Source organism: Numida meleagris, chromosome 14, assembly GCF_002078875.1.
Source record: "Numida meleagris isolate 19003 breed g44 Domestic line chromosome 14, NumMel1.0, whole genome shotgun sequence".
Classification (NCBI taxonomy): domain Eukaryota; kingdom Metazoa; phylum Chordata; class Aves; order Galliformes; family Numididae; genus Numida; species Numida meleagris.
In genome coordinates, this window is record NC_034422.1 from 11,733,973 (window position 1) to 11,756,658 (window position 22,686).

At 53.4% G+C, this 22,686-nt stretch overlaps 1 protein-coding gene across 5 annotated transcripts in view; it reads left to right on the forward strand.

Moving 5' to 3' along the window:
* Positions 1–22,280, forward strand: part of NOS1 (nitric oxide synthase 1) — a 58,423-nt gene extending 36,143 nt beyond the window's left edge. For 4 of the 5 annotated variants that reach the window (XM_021412295.1, XM_021412296.1, XM_021412298.1 and 1 more), the window contains exons 10-29: positions 173–347; positions 556–657; positions 1,514–1,708; positions 2,544–2,629; positions 4,534–4,678; positions 4,768–4,872; positions 5,258–5,316; positions 7,101–7,217; positions 7,326–7,500; positions 8,118–8,256; positions 9,258–9,336; positions 9,840–10,033; positions 10,661–10,830; positions 11,073–11,283; positions 11,757–11,844; positions 12,134–12,255; positions 12,586–12,734; positions 13,044–13,238; positions 13,681–13,799; positions 14,670–22,280. In XM_021412295.1, the coding sequence (XP_021267970.1) occupies positions 173–347; positions 556–657; positions 1,514–1,708; positions 2,544–2,629; positions 4,534–4,678; positions 4,768–4,872; positions 5,258–5,316; positions 7,101–7,217; positions 7,326–7,500; positions 8,118–8,256; positions 9,258–9,336; positions 9,840–10,033; positions 10,661–10,830; positions 11,073–11,283; positions 11,757–11,844; positions 12,134–12,255; positions 12,586–12,734; positions 13,044–13,238; positions 13,681–13,799; positions 14,670–14,685 (2,641 nt within the window). In that variant the 3' untranslated portion in view covers positions 14,686–22,280. The remainder of the gene's footprint in view (positions 1–172; positions 348–555; positions 658–1,513; positions 1,709–2,543; positions 2,630–4,533; positions 4,679–4,767; positions 4,873–5,257; positions 5,317–7,100; positions 7,218–7,325; positions 7,501–8,117; positions 8,257–9,257; positions 9,337–9,839; positions 10,034–10,660; positions 10,831–11,072; positions 11,284–11,756; positions 11,845–12,133; positions 12,256–12,585; positions 12,735–13,043; positions 13,239–13,680; positions 13,800–14,669) is intronic. The other variant, XM_021412297.1, reaches the window with a different exon arrangement.

Genomic DNA, 22,686 nt, shown 5'->3' on the forward strand with positions numbered 1-22,686 from the left:
TTGCTTGAAGTCTCCCAGGACTTACTTCACCCTGTAACAGTCCTAATGTCTCCCATAAGGGAGACACCTTCTCAAGAAAATGCTATTTCAGCCTGGCGGTTGCTACCAAAACTACCTCCTCAATTCCCCTGCCAAATGCTGATGATTGCCTGACCCTGTTGCATCCTGGCAGGTTTGAGTGGTTTAAGGACCTGGGCCTGAAGTGGTACGGTCTGCCTGCAGTGTCCAACATGCTCCTTGAGATTGGCGGCTTGGAGTTCTCCGCCTGCCCCTTCAGTGGCTGGTACATGGGTACGGAGATTGGGGTCCGGGATTACTGTGACAACTCCCGCTACAACATCCTGGAGGTAATCCCCTCTTCAAACAGACCTGGGTGTGAGCTCACTGGAATTTGGGGACAGTGGTGCTTTGGGTGAGGGACTGCAGGACACCTGAGCATCCCTTGTAGAGAGCAGTTCGGTTCTCCCTCTCTGGGTCCTTGTCCCCAAGCAGAGATCCTCACTCCTCGGCTCTTGGCCAGTCAATGCACTTACCTCCTACCATGCTTTGTTGCAGCAAGTGGCCAAGAAAATGAACCTGGACATGAGGAAAACCTCCTCCCTGTGGAAGGATCAAGCCCTGGTGGAGATCAACATCGCTGTGCTGTACAGCTTCCAGGTGCTTACACAGCAGTGTTTGATAGGCTTGGGTTGGCCTGCAGGGACGCAGGGGTGAGGTAGGACATGTGTGGAGAATCCTGCACAAGGACAGCAGCAGCTGCTGAAACTCGGCTGAAACTATGCTGTGCCTTCCTCATTTTGAGCCGTTCCAGGAGCCTGCAGTGAAATTTAATAATCTTTCTGCCCTGGATGTTGGAAAGAGCACTACCAGCACCTGAGCACTGCTGATGCAGAGGGAGGGCCCCGAGGGGCAGGATTCAGCCCTTCTGTCCTGCTGGTGAGGCAAAATTAGGCCCACATTCCCCAAAACTTGCACTTAAAGGTTGAGTAGCAAAACTGGTCCTTGGCCATTCAGCTGCAGAGGGTGGGAGCCCTTCCTGGAGCTGGATCAGAGCTGTACATCAGGTGATGTTCCAGCCTATTTTTCCCATGTAGGTTCTTGCTCAGTCTATGTCAAATAAGAGGAGGAGGGCCCATTCCTTAGCATGGCTGCTCATAAGGGATGAGGGCTGCATCGCCTGGTGCCTGTGCTCCTTGGGAAGAGCAGGGTTAGCAGTCCCCTTTGTCACCCCCAAAGGCACTGTCATGCAGGACCATGGCAGTGAGCCCTTCTGGATGGCTCCTGGATCCACCTTAGAAGGAAGTGTTCACTTTGGAACCCAAACTGAGCATTCTTCAGCTTTGAACTGCTGCTCAGTTGTCATTGGTGGCATTTCTGTCCATTGCATCAAACACCTGATGCACATCCCAAGCTCTGCTCCCCGGCCTTTTGCTGAGAATGGCTCCATTCGGCTCTCACCCTTTGGGTAGCATTAACCTGTGGTTGTCAGCTCTGCTTTCTTTTCCCCCACCAGAGTGACAAAGTGACCATTGTGGACCACCACTCGGCCACTGAGTCCTTCATCAAGCACATGGAGAACGAGTACCGCTGCCGCGGGGGCTGTCCTGCCGACTGGGTGTGGATCGTGCCACCCATGTCTGGCAGCATCACCCCAGTTTTCCACCAGGAGATGCTCAACTACCGCCTCACACCCTCCTTTGAGTACCAGGTACCTTCTGCATGCCCAAAGGAATAACCAGGAGCAGGGTGGGAGCTGGGGCATGGAAACTGGGGGATTCAGGAAGGAGAGGGATCCCACCCAGTCCCCTCACCAAGTTGCCCATGCAGGCAGCAAAGCCCATGAATGAGTTGAAATCATGACCTCCCGTTTGCTTGGGGTCTCAACAGGCTGAGCAGTAGGTTGCAGTGCTGCTGCTGGAGTATTTAACACTTCAGACCATGGGAAAAAAGGGCCCTAAGCAAATGCTCCCTCATTAGCCAACCATCTCTGCTTTGCTGGCTTTCACACAATGTGACCTTTAGTCAAGAGCCCTCAAGGAACAATCAGAAAACAGGAGCAGGCTGTTCATTTCTGTAAGCAATCCACCAGGAACTCCAATGATTCCTGGCCCTGATTACAGACAGCCGCCTGCGAGGGCACTGAATTAGCTTCTGTGCTCTTGTTCCTTGCTTCAGCTGCCTCCCCTTCCCAGAGGGCCTCTTAGAAAAAGAAACCTGTGGGCTGGGAAGGGGAAGGACGTGTTCACATTGCCTCTCCCCTCCTGGCCCTTCCTGCTCTGTCCTTGTGTCTTGTTACTGCTCATCCCAGAGGTGGGAGGGCACTTGGCCAGATACTGTCAGGAGGCACCAAGGTTCTATTAAACTGTAATTTTCTGTGCCCTGGGGTCTCTGGGGAGCTGTACAAGTGAAGCTGTACAAGCTGGTGAAGAGGCCAGCTGGTCCTCCCGTTCCCAGTCGGAGGAACTCAGTGCTCAATGCAGTGGATACAGCCCCTCTTCAAGCTCTGAGCACTGCCCATCAGCTGCTGCTCTTCTCCCTCCTAGCCCGACCCCTGGAACACCCACATCTGGAAGGGAGTCAACGGGACGCCCACCAAGAAGAGAGCCATTGGCTTTAAGAAGCTGGCAAAGTAAGTACAGCGGGCAGTGAGTGCCTGGGGCTGGTTCTGCTTTGGGGCAGCTGCCCCATGGGTGTGTGCAAGGTGAGGGGCTGTCAATTCAGGTCCAGGCTGCTAACAGGGGATGTTTGGAGAAGCAGGATCCCTTTGAGAATCCCTATAGACCTTTAGGAGGTGTGGACAGGGGAATACTGGGTGTTCCATGCAACCTCCTCACAAGATAGCTTGCCCTCTGGTAACTGTTCTCCAGTGCTCAGGAATGGCTTTAGCACATCGTGGGGGTTTATTACCTATTCCTCCTTCCTCAGCCTCTTTGGGCCATGCAGACACAAGTGAGATGCCATTCATGTCCATATTTCTCCCACTAACTCCTTAGCTACTCAAGGAGCACTTGCCTCCAGCACGTGTCCAAAACTCTGAATGTACTCATTGGAAGGAGCACCGCAATAGTACTTCCTATTGCTGAGGAACCTTCCTGCAGGCAGCAGTGGCTCAGGGCCAAGCTGAGATTTGCTCTCCATGGCTGGCTGACCCCCAGCAATGGGTCACACAAGTCCCCATCCCCTGCCAAGGTTCACAGCAGGGGTGTCACGATGAAGCATCATTTGGACGCCTTGGCTGATCCTGGTCCAAATACTTCCCAGAGGGCCAGCAAAGCTGGGGCTGCCCCGGTGCCTGTGGCCAGGCTGCCAGGTGGCCTCATCTTGTTCTCCCCACGCCTCACTTTGCCGTGCCTCCGCTGTCGGTTTGTTCCCACTCTTCAGCTGTCGCCTCCCAGGAGCTGTTCTCCATGGCGCATCCATAACCATGATCAGTGGCTGATGAATGCACTCCTGAGGCTGACACTGGTGCCTGGGCCTGGGCTGCAGCCTGGGGCTGCTGGGAGAGCAGGAGATTAATTGAGCCACTGAATCAGGAGGAGCAATGCTTTTATTTGTGTGTGTACCGCTGATAAATGATTTTATAAAAATGTGAGCGTGGCAGGTAATTTAAAAAAAATCTTCTCCATTGTTCCCGATGTGGGGGGGGAGGAAGAATTATCTTAGCAGTTCACCATTAATACTGCCTGAATCGGAGTTAAACAGCTGAACAAACAGCAGCCCCAGCCCTGCCACCCGAACTCAGTGATTACGAGGGGCCTTACAATAACACACTGAGCTCAGTGCCCTGCTCTACAGCCCCACACTTTCCCACGGCATCCTCTCCTGTCCCTGTAATGCAGAAGCACGGAGCCAGTGTTCCTAGTGCTGCATCACTCCACCAGGACTGGCAGTGCCATGATCCCTCTGGCCCCTCTGCCCTGCTGTCAGAGCTGAGCCCATGGGGAAAACCAGAGCAAATGTACCCGGTCATGACTGCAGCCACAGGAGGCGGCCAGCGAGACACAGCCCTGCCAGCGCAGGGACAAATGTGCAGCCTCAGAGGGCTGCTCCACTGAGGTCATGACATTGCTGGAACACAAAGCAAAGGGACTGCAGACAGCCCCTGACCTTCTCCATGGCTCGGGGCTGTGTGGAGCTCGGGTGCTTCTGCTGGGTGAGGGCACATCCCACAGACAGGCAGTATTTAGAGACACAGGGAGATGCTCCTCCATAGCTTGGGCACTGCTTGCTCTCTGGCTTTGAGATTATCTGCTCACTGCTGCCCCTGATTCTTCTGCTTCTCCATCCATCAGAAAAATCTCTTCCATCCTTCAGCTAGCATTGCCCATCCCAATGTTCCAGCTCAGTGCTCAAAGCCACTCAAGATGAAGGCTCTTCCATAGCTCCCACTTGGCACAGAAAAACAACAAAGTGTTTCTGCAGTTCTTAAGGCAGGCTGCTCGTTAATTAGAAATACCATGGTGTGAACAGCCTGGGCTGGAGGTGCCGACAAGGCAGCATGCTCCTTCACCAGGATTTGCTCTTGCTTCTCAGGGCTGTGAAGTTCTCAGCCAAGCTGATGGGACAGGCCATGGCCAAGAGGGTCAAAGCAACCATCCTGTATGCCACGGAGACAGGGAAGTCACAGGTCTACGCAAAAACCCTGTGTGAAATCTTCAAGCACGCATTCGATGCCAAGGTGGGTGCCAGATGCCAAGGTGGGTGCCAGCCCCTGGCTCGGCGGGTTGGTGGCTGCAGAGCTCCTGCTAATGGCTCTGTTGCTCCCAGGTGATGTCCATGGACGAGTATGACATCGTGCACCTAGAGCATGAAACCATGGTCCTGGTGGTCACAAGTACCTTTGGCAATGGAGACCCACCTGAAAATGGAGAGGTAGGACAGTGCAGGTCTGGAAATGCAGGAGGACATGGACAGGGTCACATCTTCTGAGCTCATCCTGACCTCAGATGGCACTGAACAGCTCTGGGTGCTGAGCAATAGCAGTGCTGTGCCTGTCTCCCCTCCAAATGGGAATATCTGTGCATTCCCCAGTGAGACGCAGACAATCTTGTTGTTAAATCCATCCCATACAACTGATGCCACTGTAACTGCTGCCAGCCCGTTTGCCAGAGTGCCATGACCTCATACATCCCATACAACAGCAGTACAGCTGCTGGGAATGGCAGGCGGAGAGTGGAGATGCAGCCCAGGTCACTGCTTTGTGTCCTGCACAGGGACTGGAAAAGTTGATGGTCTTTTTCCTTTATCTTCTCTGTAGAAATTTGGCTGTGCACTCATGGAGATGAAGAATCCCAACTCCAACCTAGAGGAGAGGAAGTAAGAGCACCCCAAATCCCTCCCTTCCCACTCCATTTGCCTCCTCCTAGAACAGAGTGGGAAATCGTTCCAGGGGAGGGGACGTGGAGAAGTGGGAAGGAGCAGGGGAAGGTCGCAGGGAGGACAGAGCACAGGGTCAGCATGCCTGCGAGCTACAGCTTGTAGTTGGGGTTTAGGAAATCTCTCTTTGGGGCTGGGTTGGTGCAGCATGGGGCTGGGTGAAGGCAGCAAGCCAGGCAGCATCCAGGAGGAAAGCTCCTGAGACTGGTGTTGGCCATCCCAGTCAGCTCTAAACAAAATTTAAGGGAGTGGAAGGAGGTTCTGAGGCTGGGTTACCTGACAGCAGAAGTGGTCAGAGTGCTGCAAACAGTGACCTATGAGGACAGATTAAGGAGTGAGAGCTATTTCATCTGGAGAAGAGGAGAGAGAAATGCAGCGCGGTAGCAGATTTCACATACTGGAAAGGTGACTGCAGAGGAATAAATTACTCCTAATGCGCCCCCTGGGACGGGCCAAGAGGTCATAGCTTTGGATGGTAGCTGACGTTAAGCATGAAAAAAAGCTTTTTCAATGAGGAAAGGCAGAAAAGGAGAGCGTCCAGGGGCAGCAGCAGCCTGGTGTCTGTGGGAAGGGGCGAGGGAAGCAGCCCCTGCCTGTGCATGCTGCAGGCTCCCAGCAACATGCAGGGGATGCTGAGAGCCCCAGCAGAGATCAGGGCCCTCTGAGCCAAGCCCAGACCTAGGTCCCAGCACCCAGCTGAGGAACTGGGGCTTCATGCCCATCCAAACCATCACGTAACCCCAGGTGGGTACAAGAGTCAGGGGCAGGGCAGAAAAGTAGTTCCATCCATCTGGAGCAAAGCAGGCGAGCACAAGGAGACACGAGGAGCGGGGCAGAAGACGTCTGGGCAGAAAGCAGGGGGTGGTGGAGCACAGCTGGAGCAGCGCTTTGCGACCCAGCACTATTTTCCTTGGGGTTGTCTCCTCCGCGTGGCGTGCCGGGTGCCGGAGGTCTGCTGTGACTCATCCCCGCACTACTGTTTCGTTGTTCAGGCAGTATATTTAGAAACCCTTGTGTAGAGCAATTTCTGAAGATGGTTCAATTCAGAAATACTTCTGCTGTTGTCAGATTTTTTTCTGCGCTCCCCTCCCCCCTCCTCGTCCCCTCCTCTCTCACTCCCCTTTTTTCACTTCCTATGAAAGGAAAAACCTTCAGAACACTTGCTCAGGCACGTGCTCGACCTTGTGCACAGCCAGGGAAGGGCAGGTAAAGCCAAGGCTTTGTCAGCTCTGTGCGGCTGGTGGCAACGTGGTGGCCAGCACATGGGTCAGCCCATGGGAGGTGACCAGAGGACTCCATGGAGCACAGAATCATAGAATGACACACAACCATGCCCCTAAAAATGTGTAGGTGTGGCACTGAGGGACATGGCTTAGTGGGCATGGTGGGGATGGGTTGGGGTTGGACTTTGTGGTCTTGCAGGTCTTCCCCAACCTCAGTGATTCCACAATTCTATGATTCTATGATTCTTGAACACCTCCAGGGATGGTGTCTCCACCACATCCCTGGGCAAAGAGCAGCTCCAGTTGGGGATATGCATTGTATGGGGTGCTCTGGCTCACTCCTAGCAGGGAGGGCATTTCTCTACTACCTGCTCATGAAATGCTGAGCCCCAAGCTTCAGCCTGCTCTGCTTTGGTCCCCTCTGGAGCCCAGTCCCCGCTAAGCAGTGGGATTCATCACACCTGTCACCACTGCAACGCTCTGTGCCATTGCTCTTTACAGGAGCTACAAGGTCCGTTTCAACAGTGTCTCCTCCTACTCGGATGCACGGAAGTCCTCAAGTGATGGCCCTGACTCCAGGGACAACTTTGAAAGTACAGGGCCCCTAGCTAATGTCAGGTAAACAGAACGGGGAGGGAGGTGGTGAATCCTGCATGTCCCTGGGAGCAGGGCAGGTAGATGCCACTGTCCCCTCACTGCAGCCGCAGCCATGTCCCCTCTCCCCAGGTTCTCTGTGTTCGGGCTGGGCTCGCGGGCGTACCCCCACTTCTGCGCCTTTGCGCGGGCAGTGGACACCTTGCTGGAGGAGCTGGGTGGGGAGAGGATCCTGCGCATGGGAGAGGGGGATGAGCTCTGCGGCCAGGAGGAGTCCTTCCGCACCTGGGCCAAGAAGGTCTTCAAGGTAACTTGACTCCCTGGTGCTCCAGCGGGGTGAAGGGCATGGGGCCAGTGACTGCACAGCCAATGTTTAGAGCTGGATTGAAGCCTTCTCTCCTTCCCTACACTGGGAAGCCCAATAGGGACACTGGCCATCAATAATGAGATTCTCCAAACTTGGATGTCTCATGGAGAGGGCACCCCAGCTTATGCCAGGCTCCTCAGCAGAATCTGTTGCAATAGGACAAGGGGAAATGGTTCCAAACTGAGAAAGGGGAGATTTAGAGTGGATATATGGGAAATTTTTTTTACAGTAAGGGTGGTGAGGCACTAGTACAGGTTGCCCTAGAGGTTGTAGATGCCCCGTTCCTGCAGACATTCAAGGTCATGCTGGATGGGGCTCCAAACACCCTGACAGAGCTGTAGATGTCCCTATTCAATGGAGAGGAGTTGGACCAAATGGCCCTTAAGAGTCCCTTCCAACTCAAACGATTCTATGATTCTACGCTCATGGCCACTGGTACAGCCCTACACCTCTAGGGCCTCCATCCCCATGTGTCATCTGTGGTCAGGGTGGGTCAAGGGGCTCATAGGGCACTGTGGGAAGCAGGGGGGCTGCTGAGAGCCTGGTGTGTGCTGTAGGCAGCGTGTGATGTCTTCTGCGTGGGAGATGATGTCAACATCGAGAAGGCCAACAACTCCCTCATCAGCAATGACCGGAGCTGGAAGAGGAGCAAGTTCCGCCTTACCTACGTGGCCGAGGCCCCAGAGCTCACACAAGGTGCAAAGACGGGGTCACCCCAGGGGGTTTGGGGCAGGCGGAGGGGAAGATGTACTGGGAGCAGTGGGGGCAAGGGACCAAATCTCTCTACTCATTCCCCATCCTCCTGTGTTACATTCCCATTGTTTCAGTCTTGCTTTCTCCCCAACCTGTTGTGGTTTAACCTGGCATAGTGATGCACAAAATAATTGCTCACCACCTGCCGACCGATGCTCAGCCAGCCCCTGAGCAGCAGCTGCTCCCCTGGCCAACTCCCCTCCATTACACAGTTTTTCACATGATGTCATACAGTATGGAATATCCCTTTGGCCAGTTTGGGTCAGCTGTCCCGGTTCTGTCCCCTCTCAGCTCCTTGTGCCCCCCAGCCCCTCGCTGCCAGGGCAGCATGAGAAGCTGAAATATCCTTGGCTCTGTGCAGCACTGCTCTGCAACAACTAAAACATCGGTGTGTTATCAATGTTGCTTTCCCCTAAATCCAAAATACAGAATCATACCAGACACTATGAAGAAAATCAGCTCTGTCTGTCTCAGCTGAAACCAGGACACTATCACACGCTCAAGGAGGAATTTGTGATGACCTCAGACCCCTCTGGTTGTTCCCTGCCTGTTTCCGCAAGAGAGATGTTGAGATCTGAGCTTCTCTCCCTCCTCCTGACCCCTTTTTTGTGAAGCACGGAGCTGGAAACCTGGGAACTTTCCAAGCTGGCCTTGTCCAAACGCCGCTCAGCCGAGCGTTGCGGTGCAACGGCAGGGCCAGCCCACTGACACCTGGCCCCTCAGCACGGCTCCTGCAGCTGATGCTCTGCCGCACTGCCCTGGCACTTCCCACTTCAGCCACCTTGCTGCCGGCCAGGTGGCACTGGCAGCCAGGTCCATCCCCACACCTTGTGCAGGTGGCAGCTGAGCCCTCCTTGGTCCTTAGCAGAAGGGACGCATGCTGGGTCCCCCCCAAGGCTCTCGATGCTCTGCTGTGTCTCTTCACGGGCTCTTCTCCTCTGCAGGGCTGTACAGCATCCACAAAAAGCGCGTCTATGCAGCCCGGCTGATCACACGCCAAAACCTGCAGAGCCCCAAGTCCAGGTAGGAGAAGTGAGCATCCCAGGATTGCCAGAACCAAACGTGCTCACAGGGCACCCAAGCACTGGCACACGTGATGCTGCATGCATCCCTGTCCCCAAGTGTCCCGTTGACATCACATTTGTGCAAATGATGGCTGAGAACCACGTGAGCCTGGGAAAGAGTATGTCCTGCTTTCCTCTGTGGTGAAATCTCAGCCACTGTGTAGTCTCCTGCCTGAGAGGATGGAACAGGCTGCCCAGAGCTGATGGTGCCCCATCCCCGGTGCTGCTCCAGGCCATGGATGGGCCCTGGGCAGCCTGACCTGGTGGGGGCAACCAGCCCAAGGCAGGGTTTGGGGCTGGGTGATCTTTAGTGTCCCTTCCAACCCAGTCATTCTATGACTCTATGAAGGCAGGATGCTGTACTTGTGGGGTGCCTAGCACTGCATCTGTCTAGGACATCACTCAGCAGCTCCCTGCTGATCTCCCCCAAAACACATCCTGCTTTGTCTCCTTTCTCTGCAGTCGCTCAACCATTTTCCTGCGTCTCCACACCAACGGCCACCAGGAGCTGCAGTACCTGCCTGGGGACCACTTGGGTGTCTTTCCAGGGAACCACGAGGAGTTGGTTAGTGCCCTGATTGACAGGCTTGAGGACGCTCCTCCGGCCAACCAGCTGGTGAAGGTGGAGCTCCTGGAGGAGAGGAGCACGGCTCTAGGTAAGCACATTCCTAGTCCCTACATGGAGGTGGACTCCCCCCAACTCATCCCCTATGTTGGTCCTTGTAGCTCCTCAAGGAGGTAGGTGGCCTTGAGGAGGAATTTTCCCATCTCATTGCATTTATCTGGATTGGGAATACCTTCCATCTTCTGCTGCACAGAGCCATTCCTCCTTCTTTCTTTATGATGCAAAGAAAGGGTTTGAAGGCTGAGCAGGGACCATAGGGAAGAGGTTTCCTTGTTCTGCAGACAAATTAAGGGTGCTGATATTCTTATATGAAGGAGTAACATCTGGAACTGGAGAGATGAGCTAACACATCTTGATGGACCATTCCAATATTCTGGGAATGAGCCCAATGCCCTACTACAATGCATGGTGTGAGAGGAGGTGGAAAACAGCATGCACTCAGAGTGACCAAAGCTGAAGGTGCTTCAGTATCAGATTCCGTATTTGTACCCATGGCACAGCATCTCACTTGTAGCATGAGGATATCTCTGACACTTCTTTCTGGCTCTTCATCAATCACTGTCTCAGAGCTGAGCAGGGGGGAATGAAAGCAAGGATTCATCCCCCCTGGCTCCTACACTCAGCTGACCCGTGGTTGTGCTGGATTCCCTCCTGGCAGGTGTCATCAGTAACTGGACAGATGAGAACCGCATCCCACCATGCACCATCTTCCAGGCTTTTAAATACTATCTGGACATCACCACTCCTCCCACCCCACTGCTGCTGCAGCAGTTTGCTTTGTTGGCCACCAGTGACAAGGAGAAGAAACGTCTGCAGGTCCTTAGCAAGGTAAAAACTCAAATCACAGCCGCAGGGACTCACAGGAGTTGTTTCACTTCTGGAGCAGACTTCCTCCACTTTTGGATGTGACAGACAGAAATAATTCATGATGCCCCAGGGTGCAGACCTTCCTCTTCAGCATTGCCCTATTTAGTAGCCCCGTCCTTCAGCTCCAGAGAAAATAACTTTCTGCGTACACAGAGGCTGATGCTGCAGCCCTCTCTCCCTCTCTCCTCTCTCCCTGGCTGCAGGGCTTGCAGGAGTACGAGGAGTGGAAGTGGTCCAAGAACCCCACCGTGGTGGAGGTGCTGGAGGAGTTCCCCTCGGTGCAGATGCCCTCCACGCTGCTGCTCACACAGCTGCCCCTGCTGCAGCCCCGCTACTACTCCATCAGCTCCTCCCCAGAGATGTACCCTGGAGAGGTCCATCTCACCGTGGCTGTGGTCTCCTACCGCACTAGAGGTACCATGCTCAGGCAGGGGGCAGAGGACGTGGGCTTGGGGTGGGGAGTAGGGGAAAAACATTAGCACACGGGCAAAGCCGTAAGGGCTTTGACTTCTCAGTTATGTTATGTAGAAGCCGTTCTACCTGCTGCAGCAGACAGATGCCTTCAGCCCATGATACTGCTGTCCCATAGCATGAAGCAGGGCCATCCACCTCAGGGCAGCCTGCCAGACTTGGCCCAGGAACCAGCAGCAGACCAGCTGCAGTGGCTCTGTGCTCCATGTGGGACCATTCCATTGCCCACACCAAAGTCTACAATGCAACTAACAGCCAGATTTTGGGAACAGTGGAAGCACTGATGTTTCTGAGCAGCCCTGGTAATGGCGTGGATGGGAGGCTGCAGGTGGAGATGTAGCAGAGAGAGTTTCAGAAATGAAAGGGACTTCAGTACTGGCTGGTGTGCCAAATGCAGCCCTGCTCTTTCCTCCTAGATGGAGAAGGCCCCATCCATCACGGAGTCTGCTCCTCCTGGCTCAATAGGATCCAGAGCGATGAGGTCGTGCCCTGCTTTGTAAGAGGGTGAGTGGCCTAGGTGGGAGGCAGAAGGGGGTGAAGGATGGGGAAAGACCCTTGCAGGAGGATCTCTTTCCCCATGTCTTTCTTTGTAAAGCACCAAAGGAGCAGAGAAAGCAGGGCTGGCTTTGTGAACACATGGGTCCCTCTTGGGTACTCTCTTCTGCACTAAAACATCACTTTTGGGAATTTCACCTCATTTTCAATCCCTGCTTCTCTGGACAATGCCTAAACTAGCAGAAGCAAGGCAGGAAGTACCATGTCTGGCTTTGACTGATGTCTTCAACATGTGCAGGGCTCCTGGGTTCCACCTGCCCCAGGACCCCCAGGTGCCCTGCATCCTCATCGGCCCCGGCACCGGCATTGCCCCATTCCGGAGCTTCTGGCAGCAGCGGCTCTTTGAAATCCAGCACAAAGGTGAGCTGAACCTTCTTCTTCCTGGTCCTCACCCCAAGCAGCACCCCTAACCCTGGGCTTCTTTGGTGGGGGGAGGTCCAGCCTCCTGCATGAGCTTCCCCAGACCTCCTTGAAGGGGCTTCAGACTTGGAATGCAGCCCAAACTCCACAAAAATCTTCCTATAAAACTCAAAGTTTTTATGGTAGAACTGTAGTGTCGGGTTGGTTGGTTGTTTTTTTAAGGATGTTTTGGCCAGAGAGGGCTCCTGGCATGGGTTGCTGGGGTGGCTGGCAGAGATGCAGTTTGCAGAAAGGGATGCAGGCTGATGGCTTCACCCCGCCTCTCCCCAGGCCTGAAGCCCTGTCCTATGGTTCTGGTGTTTGGCTGCCGGCAGTCCAGGATCGACCACATCTACAAAGAGGAGACGCTGTTTGCCAAAACCCAAGGTGTCTTCAGAGAGCTGTACACAGCCTACTCCCGGGAACCGGACAAACCAAAGGTGCTGGTGGGCGCTGGGAGTGTGGGTGGGGATCCTTGGTAGAACACCGCGTCCTCCCCAGTGCAACTGTGTGCCAAGGGCAGCAGGACGGTGTCAGCAGGTAGAGCAATCTAGAACCAGCAGAAAAAAGTGCCAAATGAAGCTTTGCTGCTTGCTCATCTCCTTTCCACCTCTTTTAGGGGTGCAGCAAGGTGCAGGTTTGCTCCCCATGAGAGGCACTGGAGGCAGCTGGGGCTCCTGGAGCTGTCCAGAGCATGCGGGTGGATGGGGCTGAGAAGTTAAAATTAATTCTGCTCCCCCCTCCTGCAGAAATACGTGCAGGACGTGTTACAGGAGCAGCTGGCCCAAACCGTGTACAAAGCACTGAAGGAGCAGGGAGGCCACATCTACGTCTGCGGGGATGTCACCATGGCCGGGGACGTCCTCAAGACTGTTCAGCGCATCGTGAGGCAGCAGGGCCAGCTGTCGGTGGAGGAGGCAGGCGCTTTCATCAGCAAGCTGCGGGTGAGTGGCATCCGTGCCCTGCACAAGATCCTGCCCCAGGCACTGCACCTGGTGCCTCGTCCTGCAAAGGGGCAGCACTGAGGTGATGAGCAGCTCCTCCCCATGAGCTCTTCTGGGCACCCTCGTTGGGTCCATTTGCCATGCCGAGTGCCCGCTGTCCTTCTGTCACCGCAGCAAGACGAAGGGGCAGGCTGCAGGTTCCCTGCTTGTCTCTCCCACATCAAGGCTGCCTGATGCAGCATGACCGTGGGAAGGCTGTGTCACCCCTGTTTCTCTCTGCCCCTCTGCCCTCCCTACCCCTTCAGCTCTTGTCATAGGCCCCATGACACTTGGGGTGTACTGGGAGACCTGCCCACAGCCCCACGGCCCTCTGCGACACAGCAGCACCAACCATTTGTAAACCCTTCTCTTTCCCCCGTTTCTCTCCCATCCTCACTCTCAGGATGACAGCCGGTACCATGAGGATATTTTTGGAGTCACCCTGCGCACGTACGAAGTGACTAACCGCCTTAGATCCGAGTCTATTGCATTCATCGAGGAGAGCAAAAAAGATACGGATGAGTGAGTTGACATGTTTATTTTAACCCTTACTCCGGTCCCCAAGTGCATGGGCTGTGGGGTGGGAAAGGAGCTTTAACTTCTGCACATCTCTAGCCCTAAAGAGTGGCTGGAAAAAGACATTTCACTCCTGCATGTGAAGCAAAGACTGCTGCACGGCCGTCGGTACCCATGTAGGGGGGTACTCATGGTAGAGCTCCCTAGGCTGCTGCACATCCAGTTGGGAAAGATCTGGAGGCTTTTCTGCCTTTCCACTGAGGAGAAAACAAGCAAAAGATGTAAAAACCTGTGCCACAGGGTGTTCCTGCTCTGTCACATCCTGCCACGTGCTCAGCTCTGTGCTGAGGGACTCTTCCCTTGGTGAGCAGGATTATTTAGGATGAGAGACGGGCACGGGTCTCGCTCCTTGTCCTGTCTTTTGGCAGCCTGGTGTGAAGTCCTGGCTTCCCAACCTCTGTGGTGCTTGGGAGGAATTATGCTCCAATGCAGTGCATGCACCAGGGTTTGCACTGTGCAAGAAGAGCCGCAGGTTCTCATCTGTAGGGAGGGTTAATGAGTGCCCACCTCACCTAGCTGCCAGAGCTCTGTGCATATCTGCAGCAGTAAGCTGTCCTCCGGAGGGACCTATGGGAAGATCACTGCCTTTCCCCGGCTCTACAGCCAGATGCTCTATGGGAAGGTACACAGGAGAGCACAGTACTCTGATTTCCAAAAAGACCCCTGAGGATCCCATCCTGCCCTCCTGGAAGCACAGGAGAAAGCTCCAGCACGGCTTTGCTCTACATCAGCTCTACTCATCTCGCATTAGGGCCGTATTTCCCACCAGGGTGCTCAGCTGCTCCCTCTGAGCCCTTTCTGCCCTTTCCCTTGCAGGGTTTTCTGCTCCTAACTGGACCCTTCGCCCCAAGGGATGCCCAACCAGTCCCGGCACCTGCTGCCCGCTCCCGCCGAGGGCACTGGGTTTTGTATTTCACGGACACGGTGGCTCCTTTTCCGGGGAACTGCCCATGGAAAGCGCTCTGTCTCTTGTCCTGTTGTTGTGTCATGATGATGATGATGATGATGATGATTTTTATTGCCTTTTCTTCCTCTTTCTCTTGCTCTCTCTCTTGTCCTGTGGTGGTTTCTTTTCATTCCCTTTCCCTTCCCCGGATTTCCCCACTGAAGTACGATGGCTTTATAATTCGCAGTGGCTCTTAACAGAACTTCCCATTTCTCCATCCTCTCACGAGGGCATTTTGCAGCTGCATGAAATCACCATTTTTGTGACCATTTGCGTTTTAGTGTTTTGGGGGCAAGCAGAGTGGCAGGGGCTGGGCACTGGCTGGCTCGTGCTGCTTTATGGGAGCTGGGGGTCGTTCCCTCAGCCCCAAGCTTGGGGCTTGGCTGAATCCTGGCATTTTCTTTGCTTTCTTTTGGACTTGTTCGGGCCTGGGCACGAGCCCACGGCTGGGGGCAGTCAATGTGCCATGTTCTCGTGCCTGTGAACTTTGCTCATCCCCACCCAGCCTGGGTGCAAATGTGTCTGTATTGAGCCAGAGGGTGGGACGTCTCCAGTTCACGTGTTGTAGTTTCTCCTAAATGCACTCTGCGCTACATTTGCCTCCTTCTCTGCCCCCCCTCCCCCCTAAGTATCTCCTTTTGCTCAGTCCCCACTTCTGCTGGCATGAAAGTCCTCCTGCTGAAGAGCAAGCACTGAACATACAGGCTGATGTCTGTGCTAGGGAGAAACTTGTGGCAACGAGCACTGCTTGGCCAGGCTATCCTCTGAAAGGCTTTGCAGATGTGTGATCTGAAGCTGTGACGCTGGCGGCTGAGATTCAGCTGCATCCTTGAGCTTTGCACACTGTGAACGCTTGAACCCTCTCCCAGGTGAGACTGGAAAGCCACCAGGAGGAAAGAGAAGCAGCTCCAACCCTGGGTGCAGGAGCACCTCCACGTGGGAAGGCAGAACTTGGAAGGCTACAAAGGCTCCCACCACCTGGTCCCTGCTGAGGCTGTGCTGACTGAGAGCTCCTGAAAGCACGGAGAGCATCAGTTCCACCTTAGTGCAGTGCTGCAAGCAGTTCTGGGACAGCAGATCCCAACCCCACCCAGGGCTTTGGGAGCAGCAAGCGCCAGCATGGAGTGACCTGCCTGCCAAATAAATATGTGTAGCATGTTGGTGGCAAGCCTGTCCCCTCCTGCAGGCTGTGTGCCACCTGCCAGGAGCACGAGCTGTCTCTGCCGGGACGTCTCGTCGACATGGAGGTGAGACGGGCTGCAAGGCTGCTGCGTGACTCTGGGCTCTGCCACGCTCACACCTCAGCCCGGCTGCAAAACTGCAGCCCCACAAATGAGCTGTTAGCACTGTCACAGAAAGGTATTGGTCTCTTTAGCAGAGGAGAGCTGTCAGCGAGGTAAAGCAAGCATGACCTTGTGTGTCCTCCTTCCCTCTCCTCCCCACCTTCAGGAGGGTTTGTCCTCCTTCAGTGCAGGGAGAGGGGCTCCTGGCAGCAGAACATGGCTGCAGCCCTTGCTGGAGGCAGGGACCCGGGCTGGTGTTTGGAGCCCATTCTTTCCTCCTGTCCCCACTCTGCTGCACTGTGAACTGAAGCTTGTATGGAACAAAGCACCCACACCATGATAGCAGAAGGCTTGTTCAGGAGCTGTAATGTAGAGCTTTGCTTTCCAAGGGCTAGGATTTGATGCCCTAAGACCAAGTGGGAACAAAAAGAGCCGCATGAGGCTTGCTGCTCCCTCAGCCCGCGGTGCAAAGCGTGCTGGCTCCCCTGGCAGCGCAGGTACCATACGCTCAGCCTGCTACCCTTTCCAGTTGCTTGGCCAGCCATAGCTCCGTGCACTGGGATCATCTGCAGCCTCAAATCCCTGGGTGCTTGAAGCAGCTCCAGTTCAAGAGCCAGGAGCAAACGGCAATGGAGACTCAGGTCTCAGTTTTGCCGGTCCCAGCAGTGCACTTGCTAAGTGAAATGCGAAGGAATGCTGCCCCGGTGTGGCCAGAGCCGAGCTCGTTAAGATGGCAGGTGTAAGGCCGGGTTTGTGGCACTGCCTGGGGACTTGGGGATGTGGAGGTGAAAGCTGGACAGGATAGGATGAAGGGCAGCCCCTGGCCCTCCTTTAAGGCCTGTGCCCTAATCCCAGGGCAAGTGGAGTGTAAGAGCTCCTAGCTCTTATCCTTTTGTGTTGGGATGTGCAAATTCAGACAGGGGTCCCGCTGATGGGAGCCAAACCCCTGGTCCCAGACCTGTGTACATTCAGCAAACCTGGCCCTAAACGCACATCTCATGGCTGCAGAAACAGAGCTAAAGAACAAATTCATATCACATCCCTGCCTTGATTCTGATTCTGGCTCTAGAATTTGTGCTTTGCTCCTACTTTCAATAGAACTGGTGACACAACCTGAAAGGAGGGTGTGCCCAAAGAAATGCCCTTGTCTTCGTCCTCTTTCTGGCTCAACCTGCATTGTTGGCAATTAGTTTCTTCCAGTCCTGCCTTCTGCCTGTATTGCTTTAACATCTCCCATCTGGAAGTCCTATTGCTGCTGCAGTCTGTGGCTGGGACGAATTGGCTTGCTCTTCCTGCATCCCAAAGCCTGCCGTCTCCATCTCCCCTCTCCAGCCAAGATACCAGTGAAAGCACTGGGAAGCACAAAGAGAGAACAGGGCGTGTGCCTCCAAAGGGGCAGACAGCTTTGGCTGTCCGAAGCTCAGTGGTTAGGTGAGTCCTTCACAACCCTTTGGAAGGGAAACGCTGCTTGAAGGGCAGCCTGCCTGCCTGGCTCTGCCACAAGGGTCCACAGAGCTGTACATCCTGCAGGACTCCAAGCTGCCTCTCCAATCCCTCTGCTTCAGCAGGACCATTCGCTCCTCACAAGCCAAACTACTGGGAATTTTGATTCACTGCATTTTGTTGAGTCAATCTCAGATGTCTTAACTCCCCCTTCATCCCTCTAACCTGCAAAGGCTTTGCACTCCCCTTCGAGTTTAATTTTCTCCCACAGTGAAGGGGGAAATAAACTTGTGGATCTGCTTTATCATTCATTCCACAAATGTGGCTCTTCCACCAGTTGTCTAGACTCTGCTCATCTCAGTATGACATGTCTGACGCGTGGGTGTAGCCACAGTAACTCCAGCATGCACGAACAGCAGGGAGCAAGGGGCATCTGCTGCACACCAGTGCCCTGAGTTGCCCAGGGTGTCATGCCGGGAGGGACCGTGCCTCTTGGGCATTCAGGTCACAGATGTCACCGCTGGGTGCTTGCTGCCCTGCCCACGCAGCTCCTGCAGCAAGGGGACACTGGACCCAGCGGGCTCCTGGCCCAACCCTGTGCCCCAGTCCCTGTCCTGGAGGACATCCAACACCACTGCCTGTTTTGCAGCAGCTCAGCTCCTTTTTGCTCCCCAGGGATTAAACACGAAGAGGCTCTTCTCTAAATGAGAGATTGGATTTTCAAGATGCTACCAAGTGAGGTTTTTTTTGTTTGTTTGTTTTGGTTTTTTTTTCTGCAGAGATTTTAATTTGTAAGTTTCTCAGATGTCCACAGAAAGTTATGTACCAACTTGAAAATTCACAGGAAATGGTCCTGTGTTTTCCCAACCTGCTGTGTCCATTAGCAGGGGAAAATAAGTTGTTCATTCAGCGCAAGGGTACCTGCTGCCTGTGTTGTTGATGACTTCAAAGGTTTCATCTCCCCAGAAGGACTGCTTAGGAGTTTGCTGTTCTTCTTTCTACTGCTATCTATGAGAGACAGCGGGAAAATAATGAGACTTCTCTCATCAGGATCAGACTTGCAAAGACAACACCTCCACAGTCATCCCTGGGTAGACCTAAGCTCATTGTGCTAAAGGAACCAAGGCAGTTGCATCCATACTGGCCAGTGAAACAGAGTTTAAGGTTGGGTAGCCATGCTCCCTGCCCCTGTCCTGTGCCTACATGTCCCCAGCGACAAGCAGGGGACTGTGTCCACACTCAGATATGTCTGTGCATGTCTGGGAAACTCGCAGTTGTGTCCTGAGCAAACATGAGTGCTCCTGTGCAGAAGAGGAGCTGCAAAGAGACAGCAGCCGCATGAAGCTGCGCCCAGCCTAAATGGGATTGCTCTGCTGGTTCCCTTGCTGTTAGCATGCAATGCCTCCCACCTGCCCCAGGCTCCCTGCACCACCTCCCCCTGCAGATCCTTCCTGTCTCCTTCCCAGCCCTGTCTGCCTGCCCAAAAGGCACAGCTGGGCAAGGGCAGATCCTGGGGACCGCCACAGGCTTATAGTGCCTTGTGCTAGGATGAGACACTGGGGTTGCCCTCTTGTTCCTGCTCTCCTCAGAGCTGCTCCAAGCACACAGAGACTGGGGGCTGAGAAGAACGGATGACTTCATATCACAAGTGAAAACCTTGGTGGATAAATTCCTCATGGGATCACTGAGAGCAAGCTATAAGCTGTGCTGTGCTCTGCAATTTTCTATTGGTGGGACTTCATAGTGGTACGAAGACAGGGCAGAGTCAGAGTGTGGGTGCAAACTGGACACCATCTTCTGCACATATTGCCGATCTGTGAGCATCCACCATGGTTTGGAGGCCACGTTCTCATGATGCTGTTTAGGGGAGGCTGTGTTTCTGATGAAGCTTTGTGGACCCGCATTAAGCCTGAGCCCAAGCTGCTGCCTCCTGACATACCGCTGAAGCCATTACAGACCTTTGATTTATACCTATGGGGAAGCTGTGGAGAGTTCCCAATGTTTTTGGAAGGAAATTTTATGCTCAAAACTAAATTTTGTTCCTGCCTTCACTGGGGACCAGTTCTCAGTTCCAGAATTGCTCTGATAACTTTGCAATTGCTTTGATAGTTCCAGAGGGGAGCGCAGTCTCTTTACAGAACAGATGGAGACACACTTACAGGACCATTCAACTTTGCTGTAGCTCTGTCTTTGTTAGAACAATTTCCTCCGCTATAACAGGAGGAGCAAAATCCGGACAGCACTGAATGCTTGGAAAATTGAATTCACAAAGTCGGTCTTGCATCTGGGTCCTCCCAGGTATGAAATGCCTTCCACAACCACTGGCTTCTGTGGCACTGGGGATGTTCAGCAGCTTGCGGGACAAGGCTTTCACAGCAGCAGCAGCAGCAGTTTCGTGATGGCAGTATTTCTGCGCATGTCAATCTGCACTTGCACTTGCCTGCAATGCATGACTCTAGTATTCCATTTGAAATCTACCCTCAACAGGGAGATCTGAACTCTAGCTTCTTCCATACGGTAGTGTGTACTTAATAGGAATTCAGGGGAGCTGGAGAAAGCTAATGAGATTGCTGCTTTAAAGCACTTGGTTCCAGAAGTAAAATAGATCTTACAGAGGTTGAAATTGGCTTGACTTGAGCGTGGCTACAAGGGCAACTTGTGAAATATTTAAGCACTCTAATGCAGACTTACCTGCATCCTGCTGCGAGAGGAATAAAGCAGACCGGAAAGTCTTGGCTTCCACCCCTACAGATGTTGCCAGCAAAGGCTGTGATGGAAGTTTGAGCCATCAAAATCGCTGGGAAAAAAAACCCAACCAAACAGATTGTGAGTTCATAGCTGAGCAGACACAGCTTGTTTACCAGTGAGAGTGCCTCACTGTGAGTGCTACTGTTTTCCTGCCTACTCATTCATGTGCCTACCTGGCTAGATTTCAGGGAGGAAGGAGGGAGGAAGCACATCAAAAGTGAGATGCGTGAGCCTTGCCTTCAGCACCCCCTATTTAATAGGTGCCTGCAGGCCAAGGCTTTGCCACTGCTCTTCATTGCCATAGCAAGGCAAGATGCTGGGGGCTACTCTGGGACCTGCAGGCTGAGCTTGCAGCAGTTCTGGGGCTGGGGAGAGCAGCACAGAGCTGGGCTGCAGGTACTCTGCATGGCCTGACTGCAGAGCTGGCACACAGTTCTGTAGGGCTGGCGCAGAAATCCGCTAGTGAATAATGCAGGACAAAGTGCTTTTCTTCTAGGGGCATTTTTAATACTTAAAAAATGAAAGAGGCTAAATCTTATAAAAGTCAATCTAAAAGACCAAGTGATCTGAGAGTTCTTTTCGTTGCTTTGGATGAAATTGAGTATTTTGTTCCCACAATAATTGGTAATGGAGATTTTATAATTTTCCACGGGCAATAAAACTGCCTTAATATGCATTCAACTCCAGCAAGAGGCATTAGTGCTACCTGCTTTCAAACCTGGTTTTTGTTTTTCAGTTTGGATGACTGTGGTATGAAATCATGTCTTAACAGAATACGTTTTACAGTACTCACTAGGATGTCTGGAAATAGAAGATGTTTCAGCATCTCCCCGTGCTCAGCATTGGAGTGATGGCTTTGAAGCCGGTGAAATTCAATGCAAAATGTCTGCTTTGCTGGAATTCTACAAAATAGGTGTACGTCCAGAATACCTAAGGTTAAATGTGCCCTGCTGCCTTGAGATGCCTTCAAAAACCCTGGTATCTATATGCTAAAAAGAGCTTGAGAATAGGTACCCTTAGTCTGTAGCAACATCCCGAGTTCTTCTAGATTGCACACAACTCCCCAGGCAGTAGATGAATAGAGTGAGATGACTTTCAGCTGGGACTCATTGCTTTTTAGATTGCATGTAGTTAGAAACATGAGTGCTGCCATCCAGGGAATTTGATATTCAGTGCCAATTAATTTTTGTAATAGGAACAGGGATTTCTTCTCCTGATTCCCCTAAGCACCTTTGGAAAGCGTAAGCCTCAAAGATCGATTTGTTGTTTCTTTGTTTTTTGGTGTTTTTTTTTTTCCTTTTTTTCTTTTTTTTTTTTTTTCTGGTGGCCTTTTCCCCAAAGAATGGTGGTTCCAAGCTGAGAAAGGAGACCACTCTGTGAAGGGCAGTAGCTTTGGGGCAGGCGACTCTGGACATTTCCGTTGCAGAGGTTTACTAAACTCTTCAGCTGTGGGTAAATTCTGCTCTGCTGAATGGGACCCCAATTTCTCCCCACTCCCTGGTCCTCTTGCTTCTTCCTCCTTCCCCTCAGCGCCTCCTCATGTCACCGTGCCTTCATTTGGTTAATAAAACGATGCCACGATTTCAGACCGGCGCACTGACTTTACTCTCACTTGGCATCCCAGCAGACACGCGGGGAGGGGTGGTTTATCTCGTAGCTTCTCATGCTATTCTAAGGTAGGTTTCCTCTGAGGAGCGGAGGGGTGGGGACAGTGGGAGCGAGGGCAAAGCAGCGTTGTGTTTGATCATACCAGTGCTTTAAGCGGTCAGAAACATGGTTTTCCCCTACCTCTGAGCTCTCAATGCTGCTAAAATCTCTGCCATTCGTACAATGTACTCCAGCCCCCTCTCTTGGACTGACTCCGGCTCTGTTTGCAAGGTATCCACACTGTTCTAAAGCATGCACCTTTCTGTATAGTTCCAATCTTATGATTTTATGGAATACTTATGCCTGTTTGCATTACAGTCAGAATAATAATAATAATAAAAAGAACTAAAATACAACAGACCTCATTCTTCTCTTGTCTGTGGGCTCTTCATACTCAGAGGTCTCTCCTCACACCTTGGCCTCGCTCTGTGTCACTGTCGGTGACATCTACTTACCTGCCAGAGACAAGGGCGTCACAGCACTACGTGTCCTATCACCCACACCACGGCCCCTGGGCACTGCCACAGCCATGGGGGGTGTCACCTCAGCACTTGCCACAGCCATGGCACAGCGTCACCTCAGCACTGCCCCCCCAGTGCCCTGCCAGGCGTTAGAGCACACCACGCCCGCAGGCCGTCCCCCCGCAGCCACCCCGAACCCCGGGGCTGCCCGAGCCCCGCGCGCCCACGGCCTCCGCGGGCCGAGGTCCTCTACTCGCGGGTGGCACTTGGCGGACGCTCCCTAGCGCGCCCTTGCCGAGGGGCGG